Source organism: Octodon degus, unplaced genomic scaffold, assembly GCF_000260255.1.
Source record: "Octodon degus isolate 3935 unplaced genomic scaffold, OctDeg1.0 scaffold00029, whole genome shotgun sequence".
Lineage (NCBI taxonomy): Eukaryota > Metazoa > Chordata > Mammalia > Rodentia > Octodontidae > Octodon > Octodon degus.
The window spans coordinates 2,281,924-2,290,460 of record NW_004524605.1 but is presented as its reverse complement, the minus strand read 5'-3'; the positions used below and the strand labels follow the sequence as shown (position 1 = coordinate 2,290,460).

Below are 8,537 nucleotides of genomic sequence, written 5' to 3'. Positions count from 1 at the left end.
AGGCAGCTCAGTGAGGGTCAGGAAGAGAACAGCTGAAGAGGAAAGGGCAGAGAGAGCAAAAACAAATGACAAATTACCGGGTAGCCATCTCGTCCTGATTGCCCCTGTGGTAATTAATACGTCATTAATAATCAGACTTTCGGCAGAAAACCATGTGGCAGCACTTAGATCTGGGTCAGCTGCATTCCCAGCCGCTCTGCCTGGCTGGCAGAGGCGTCCGAGGGGAGGACACGCTCCCGTGGGTTGGGGCAGCGCTTCCGCTCCCTGAGGGGGCCTGGTGGAGCGGCTGCCAGGGGGCACACACGTGGATCCCCCCCCATATGGCAGAACCACGGGGGATGCGAGGTTCACCCCTGAGCCGGGTACTCAGAGCTGAGCAGCACCACTGCCTCCCTGGGGCTATACTGTGGTCCCGAGGGTACTGATGGCTGTGGGTGCGACTCTGGGCCTGGCCTAGGCAAGCAGTCCTTTTCCCTGCCCCTCAGGCTCCATGCTGGCTGTAGCTTGGGGAATTTTTCATTTGTTTAATTAATACATTTAGTATTTAACAACCAAAAAGAAAAAAAAATAAATGTATTTGGTTCAGGGTCTCACTATATAGCTTGGACTCATAGTGATCCTCCTGTTTTCAGCCTCCTCAGCACTGGGACAGGCATGTGCCACCATGCCTGGTATTGATGGCTAGCTTAGTGTACCCAGCATGGGGCTGGTGCAGCATATAGTGCCAGGGATCAAACCCCGGTCCCTGTGCTTGCCAGGTAGGCACTTAGTCCACTGAGCTATCTCATTGGCCCAGCAACCAAAAATTTTTAGGAAGTCACTCAGCAGCTCTCTGCGCTTTGTGCATCTGTGAGCCCACACAGGGGTGCGTTTGCTGGACCTGTGGGAACCATGATAGGAGGAGATGCTGCTTGTGGCCAGGCCCAGGACAGTCCTGTTGGCTTGGGCCTTCGGAGGCTGAAAGGGGCGCTGCACACATGGGCAGCCCAGACTCTGCAGCTGATTGGAAAATAAATCATGGCAAGTGGAAGTCAAGAGCAAACAGGCTCACTGGGAAAGAATCCTCTGGAAGGTTAATTTTGGCTCGAGCCAGCTGTCAGTGCGCTTCTTGAACAGATTCTTTGGGATTTATCGGGTTCTGAAAAACCGCCAAGAAGGATCAAAGGCAGGCACGCCCAGGCCCCAGAGTGCAGGGTTCATCCTCTGACAGTCCCCTCATGTTCCAGTCCTGCTGGCCACTAAGCGGTGCTCGGGCCCCTCCAGCCTCCTGTCCTATTCACCCACCTCGGTCCTGGGGATCAAATTCTGGGCTTGAGCACAATGGGCAAGTGCTCCACCATGAGATACATCTTTGGTCCTTTAAAATTTTATTTTGAGATGGAAACTCATTAAGTAGCCCAGGCAGGCCTGGAACTTGTGCTCTTCCTGCCTCAGCTCCTAAGTAGCTGCAGCTGCGGGCGCACCACCACCACGCCGGGCCATGTTCGTGCCCTTCTTAAGCGCAGTGCTATTTTCCTTCTGTTACCATCTCCAATACTTCGCACAGGTCAGCGGGGCTGACTGCAGGGGTTAAGCCCTTCTGGCAAAGAGAGAATAAGCCCCAGAAGGGGAGTGAGCCTGACTCTCCCCCCAGGGCTGCCGCCCAACTCCAGCCCATTCTGCCACAGCCTGGGGGTTAGAATCAGCAGCTGCACACCACTTAAAAACAAGGGCTTGGGTATGAATTTCTGTGCACTGAGTTGAGCCAGAGATGTGGTGGGGCGTGGTCCAGCCGGCGGCTCTCCTAGACTCAGGCTGCGGGCTGTGCCCGTTCACTCGGGAGCCAAACCTGAGGGCTCTGTGCTTGCGTTCACCTCCAATAGGACAGGACTGGGGCCTCCGACCTCCGACCTCTGGCTGGCGCAGGCGAGCTCGGGTATTTTCTTTCCTTCCTTCCTCGCTGTGCTGGGGATCACTTGGCCACACCCCTGGCTTAAGTGAATTCTTCTCTTTTTTCCTTCCTTTTCCTTTCTCCCTTCCTCTCTTTCTCTTCTTTCTAAAATAATACACCTCCCTCACCAAAGGTAATTCTCATGAGAGACCAACAGAGAGAGAACCACAAAAGTGTCTTATCTGTCAGGAGCGGAGCACGGCGGCGTCGGGACACTTACTGGAGGACCTGCAAGACACAAGCAGAGAAGCCACCATCAGCGAGGTGGACAGGAAGCGTCCCTGGACTGTCTCCAGCACAGCTCCCGGTGCCTCTCCCTCCCTTCCCACCCCTCATAGGTGGCCATAGGGTCACAGCTGTTTGCTGTGACAGCCCCACAGACACACAGCAGAGAGGAAGACACTCTATCCTCTGAGGGGATGGCAGAGCCCACGCATCCTGGTTTGCATGCGCGACGCTGAGTGCTGGTGGCGACCGAGGGCTCTTGGTGGAGAGACTCGGGAGCTCATGCTCTGCGTAAGGAGCACTGGATGTGCCAGAGAAGCCCAGGAGGACAAGCCCAGTACAGCTGGGCACACACGGGGGACATGCAGGACTGTGTGTCTGTCCCTCCAGGCCACAGGCTTGAACTGTGGACTCAGTCGCTGGGAGTCCAGAAACGCTCAGAAAAGCCCTGTCTGCACTGAGCACCTACAACTTCCCTCCCGTCACTGTTCCTACACACTACAAGGTAACAGCTGCTCAGGTGGTACTTAGCTAAGTCATCTAGAAGTGCTGTCAAGCAAGCAGAGGTGTGTACAAATCTTATAGCATTTTATGTAAGGGACTCAATCTTCGCAGGTCTCTGGGGCTCCCAGAAGGAGCTGTCTGTGGACACCAGGCATGGCTGTGCCTGGATGGGGAGCAGGGCACCCTAGAAGATGTCTCCCCACCTTCAGTGCCATGTGCCTCCTACCACGGTACAGCAGGAAACCCGATCTGCCCCCTTCCCACCAGCCCTCCATCAGACACTGAGCCACAGACCTTCAGGTCGGAAGTGGAAGCTCTCATGCAGAGCTACATCATCAGCCCTTATTTTTTTTATTTTTATTTTTTTTGTTTTAAATTTGAGATGGGGTTTCACTATGTTACTAAGATGCCAGGTTGGGCTTGAGCCTTCGATTCTCCTGCCTCAGCCTCCAGAGTACTGGGGTCAGAGCTGTGTACCATCGCGCCGGCTGGCATTGCCTTTCCAAGGCCAGACACACACATGTGCCTGCGCCTGCCCCGGCCTCTTCTCCACACCCTCAGGGTAATCTGCAGGAACTGGCCCACTTCCCGGTATGGCCAGCCGCCCTCTCCGCTCCCTGGAGCCCTGCCCTCCTCACCGTACTCCTGTCTGGCACAGCCCCCTCCAGCAGGTCCTTCCCAACAGCGCTGAAGCCCACTCTGTGGCCTCAGTGGATGCCCAACCTTTGGTGCTCCACCTCCGTTAGGCTTACATCCACATACCCCCAAGCCCTCATGTGCTTCTAGGCGGGCTTTGGCGAGGTGGCTGGACTGCAGCGTGGAGACTACTCTGATGATGGGTTCATGGTGAACTTCGATGCCAAGAGGGGAACCCTGGTTGGAGGTGGGTGTGGCCCGCTCTGCCTCCCTCCAGCCCCCGATCTCTTGCTGCTGCCTGCCCTGCCATGGACTGCTTCACCCTGCAGTCCCTTCTGCCATGCCGCCTGGCTTGGAGCCCACCCAAACTTCTGCACATCATGAGCCAAAATAAACTTCGCCTCCCTTCCCTTTTGGTGTTGGGTTTGGAGTCTCAGTGAAGAGAAATTACCTAGGACTCTTCCTTCAGTCCTGCCTGGCAGGGCCTGCTCCCACCCGGCCAGACGTTCCCCAGCGGGGGCCACCCCCTCGCTCTCTGGAGCTCCTTTCACTCTGCCGCGAGTCTGGTCTGGGGCCCATCCTGAGCAGCTCCCCCAAGGTGCCCAGTGACCTGTGCCCTGCGACAACCCCGCAACTCCTCCTCACGCTGCCCTCCAGGAAGCACCCGTGCTCCTGCCCGAACGCTCTTGGGGCGCTCTCCCCGGGGCTTCCACAGTGCCCTCGTCTCCTGTCCTGGCCATGCTCACTCACAGTGCCCTCTGTGTCCGATTTGGGGAGTATCCCCAGGGCTCTCTGCCTGCTCACCTCTCCTGTCCCCTCCAGCTCGCTTCCCTCCAGCACAGCCGTGTGTACTGCAGCCGCACCTGGACTCGGCGTCTGGACTCCCTTATGAGCTGCCTGCTGGGAGCTCCTCTGAGTGATTCGGTTTCTCCAGCGGACTGCACAGCTGTACTGGACCCTCTCCCCACAGCCTGCTCCTCTCCCTTAGCTCCTGGTCGCCGAAGGGTGTCGATCTCCATCTGGTTAAGGAACCGGAGGACACGGGCGACTGACGCTTTCCTTCCCTAACCGACCCTTACAACTATCATCTATCCTCTCCTCCCTTTCTTTAGATGGGGTCTTGTTATGTTGCTCAGGTGGGTCTTGAACTCCTGGGCTCACGTGACCCTCCTGTATCAGCCTCCAGGTGGCCGCACGACACGCACAGCCCAGGTTCCTCACACTAGACTCCATTTCCTGATCTCCCTCTGATACCACCACCCGAACCCTGTGATGGCCTGGCCGCAGCAGGGCTTCCTGACTGACCTCAGCGCTCCCGAGGCTCCAGAGCGCTCGCTGTCTGCCCAGTGCTGCTCTGGGCCAGGGGTTCTCCTGTGAGAATAATGAAGGCCCTGTCCTCGTGGAGCTTCCCGCACAGCAGGGGGCACAGACCAGGGCATGAGTGGAAGAAGCAGGGCCTGGCCTGGCAGGCATGGAGGGTGGGCGGCTGGAGCCCAGGGGGCTCAGGCGGGCGCCATCCTGCGCAGAGCTGGAGAGGCTCTAAGGCATGGCGCCCTCACTGGGTGGCAGCCCTGTGGTCAACGAGGTGGAGCTCACCTCGCTGGAGGAGCTCCTTCCCGGGGAGGGGCTCGGGATACTCTCCTCTGTAGCACTTACTCCACAGCGATGCAGTGCAGCTTGGGAGTGCTGGCCTGGCACATGCGTGCCGTGGGCTCCAGCCCCGGCCCTTTGGACAGAAGATTTCAGATGTACACTCCATGGCCGTGGTGGCTACTCCAGCCATCTACCTGTAGATGTGCTAGCACACGCATAGGCCAAGCATGTCAGAATGTTCACTGAAGAACCACTCGAGATGGCAAAGACTGGAGCTAGCACAGGTGCTACATAAGCGAAGTATAGCTGTGATGGACTATTACGCAGCCATAGAAAGACGCAGTTCCCAATAATGTCTCCCTGGTCTGTTAGGTTTTTTAAAAGGTGTGGAGTGCTATCATATGAGGTGCTTTGTACTAAGACCCTCTAGGCTTTGGTCTGGGCAGAGAGCGGGGTATCTCTAGGTATGGACGCAGAGGTGGCTACGAGGACCATCTCTCAGCAAGGGGCCGAGCGCTGGAAGACGGGAGGGGCAGGCAGCCTGACTCCCACTGTGGACTCCTGTCCTTCCCCCGATGCATATATATGGCCAAGCCTGGCAGGAAATCAGCTCACGAACTTGAGCATGGCCAGAAAAAATCCTCATCTCTGTCTGGTCATCACAGTTGTTGCTGTCTCCAGGCCTGGCTTGTTTTGGGAGTCCAGTGTGAGTGTGAGTGTGTGTGTGTGTGCATGCCTGTGTGCGCAAGGAGTAAGGTCACTCACTGTGAGTGCCCGCCGTCCCTTGAAAGCTCTGCCGCCAGCTTCCTGAGCTCCATCTGCAACCTCGTGAGGTGCATCTCATGGGAGCAGAAACCCAGGCTCAGAAACCTCCTCCAGCTCACATACGTCTCTGACCCAGGCAGGACGCAGCAGGCCGACCTGCAGCCCAACGGGGGCAGAGGGAAGTGGGCTTAGCAGAAAGTGCTCCGAGTGTGCTGAGCTCCCAAGGCCACTCTGCACGTGCGTGTGCCGCTGCTGCTTTTCCACGGTTTGGTTTCATGCTGAACGCGAGTTCTGGCGCTCCCACTCCTGCTGCCGGAAGGGCTGGCCCTGGCCGAGGCAGGTGTCCGTGCACAGCTGTGTGTTGGAGTCCAGCGCCACAGCGCGGCTGGGCAGAGACTGACTTGGGCACTGGGCCGGCGGGTGTGTGCTCACTGGGTGGGAAGGAGCCCTCTAGGTCGTGTCCCTGATGCAGGGCTGCCCCTGGTGCCCGACAAGGATGGCGCCAGGGTGCCACGGAGATGAAGCGCACAGTCCTCACGCCCGTGTCGGGTGGTGCAGTCTCTGCCGAGGTCCAGGCCCAGCCCCATTTACCTTCAGTCACCTCGAGACTGACGGCACCAAGCAGGTGGAGAGGCAATAAATATGCAGTATGTAGTGAGCACAATGGGCAGAGCGTGTGCCTGCTTGGTTCATGGTCCTCCATCGAGGGGCCGAGGCTGAGGGTCAGCCTGACCCCAGGTCACCCTCGGTAAAGGTAGTGCACCGGGAGCTTTGTGTAGTCGCAGACCCGGGGAGCCACCATCTGACGCAGGTGCGCCCCGCCTTGGCTCCTGGGAGGCAGCATGTGCTGGATGTGAGAGCGGGTGCGTGGCTGCCCGCGGCTCCCGGGAAGCCATGGGACCTTGGCCAGGCTCACGCAGCCCTGGTGCGGGTGGGCAGGCGGTTCCCGTCACTGCCCCCAGGTTTGTCCTTGGCCTTTGATTTCTAGCGCTTGCTTTGGCCCGGCTGGCTCCGTGTGCTTTTCTCTTATTCTACTCAGTGTCCACTTGGCGTCGTGGAAAGGGACAGTGTCATTTCCCAGCCCAGTTAGGGAGCTTTCATCCTGATTTCCACAAAATTTTCCTGCTGTTTTGTTTTTCTGGTAACCCCATTCTCTGAATGCTGGTGTTTTCTCTCTCTGAGGCTACTTTTCTTAATTTATTTTCTCTGTCTTCTGGTTACATAAGTCGCTATCAATGTGTTTCTCTGTTTTTTGACTTTTCTCAAAGTTTAAATCCATGGTTGAACCTCAGGAAGTTTCAGTTTTGTCAAGTTCAGCCCTCGTTTCATTTTGGGGTGCTGGGGGTTGGACTCAGGCTGTTTGCACTGAGCGATATTCCCAGAACTCCCACTCCTCCATTTCTTTGGGGCGGGGTCTCACTAAGTCTCTAAGTTGCCCAGGCTGGGCTTGAACTTGTGCTGTGGTCCTCCCGCCCCAGCCTCCCAGAGTGCTGGTACGACAGGCCTGTGACACTACGCCTAGCCTCAGTTCTTTCTCTTGTGCTTTTGGTTTCATAGATCAACCATTTTTGCCTATTCGAGCCCATGCAGATTTCCTCTTGTTTTGTGGTATGGGGTTGGCAGCCTCACCTTTCACAGCTGGGTCTGCAGTGCGTTTGGAGTTAACTTTGTACACGTGTGAGGAGCATGTGCGGTTTTGCTCTTTCGTACTCAGTTGTCCAAGCACTGCTGAGTTACGCAGGAATCTGTGTTGGAAAAGACTTGCTAGAGTGCAAAGATGTACTTCCGGGAGCTGACTCTTGTTTCTCTTCTGCATTTTAGGGAAGAGTCTACAGGGTGTTCAGAGTCCCTCGACTAGACTCGCAGTGATTCTCCGTTTACAGGCTCCGCGAGCGCTGGAGTTACGGGTGTGTGCCACCGCGCCGTCTCCCTCACTGTCTCAGGGCACCCTGGGGGCGGGCTGGCCTGGCAGGCCCGGGGATCAAACTCCCGGCCGCTGAGCCTGCGTGCAGGCGTTTCGGTCCGCTGAGCTAAGTGGCCGGCCCTCCGGGGTCTAATTCTGTCCCACTGATCTGCATGTCCAGCCTGTGCCCGTGCCACGCGGCCACGATCGCTGCGGCTTTCACCGTCTCAACACTGGGAGGCGCCGGCCTTGCCTGCAGCCCCAGCTACGGAGGAGTTTGAGGTCCGTCTGGGCAACAGAGCGAAGCCCCATCTAACAACGGCTAAACACAGCTTGGAAAGGAGCGGGGCGGGGCGCTGCGTGCCTGCCATCCCAGCACTCCAGGCCAGCCTGGGTCACTTTGTGAGGTGCTGTCTCAAAGAACCAAAAATTTTTTAAAAATTTAAGTGTTATCTTTTAACTTTGTTTCACTTTTTCCAGGTGTTTTGGCTCTTCTGGATCCGTACATCCCCTGTGTATCAGTCGGTCAATTTCTGATTGCTCATCAATGTCCCTTTCTTCTTCTTTTTGAGACAAGGTCTCGCTATGCAGCTCAAGCTGGCCTCGAGCTCACTATGTAGCCCAGGCTGGTCTCGAACTGGAAGCAGCCCTCCTGTCTCAGCCTCCCGAGCGCGGGATCACAGATGCGGACCGCTGCACCTGTACAGCGCGTGAATCTGGCCAGCCGTGTGTACCTCCTCTCACATCCCTCAAGTCTTTATGGTGAGAGCGCAGTGAGCCTTCCCGGCAGCTCTCGGAGATGCACAGTACTGCTTCCCGGAGTCTCCCCGCCCAGCAGCCGCACACAGGGACCACCTCCCACTCACACCTGTGGCTTGGTCCCCGCCCGGGAACCTGCCAGTGCCCTTCTTATCACCTCCAGCATCTGGTCCCCACACTCCACATGCAGCTTCTGTGAGGTCAGCTTCCTTGGATGCCACA

At 57.2% G+C, this 8,537-nt stretch overlaps 1 protein-coding gene across 1 annotated transcript in view; it reads right to left on the bottom strand.

The window, feature by feature from the left end:
• The window catches only part of Col23a1 (collagen type XXIII alpha 1 chain), a gene marked incomplete at its 5' end in the record, with an annotated part of 260,362 nt that overhangs the window by 35,890 nt on the left and 215,935 nt on the right, over window positions 1-8,537 (bottom strand). Inside the window, 2 exons of the mRNA XM_004629433.2 lie at window positions 78-104; window positions 2,151-2,158. Coding sequence (XP_004629490.2) covers window positions 78-104; window positions 2,151-2,158 — 35 coding nt within the window. The remainder of the gene's footprint in view (window positions 1-77; window positions 105-2,150; window positions 2,159-8,537) is intronic.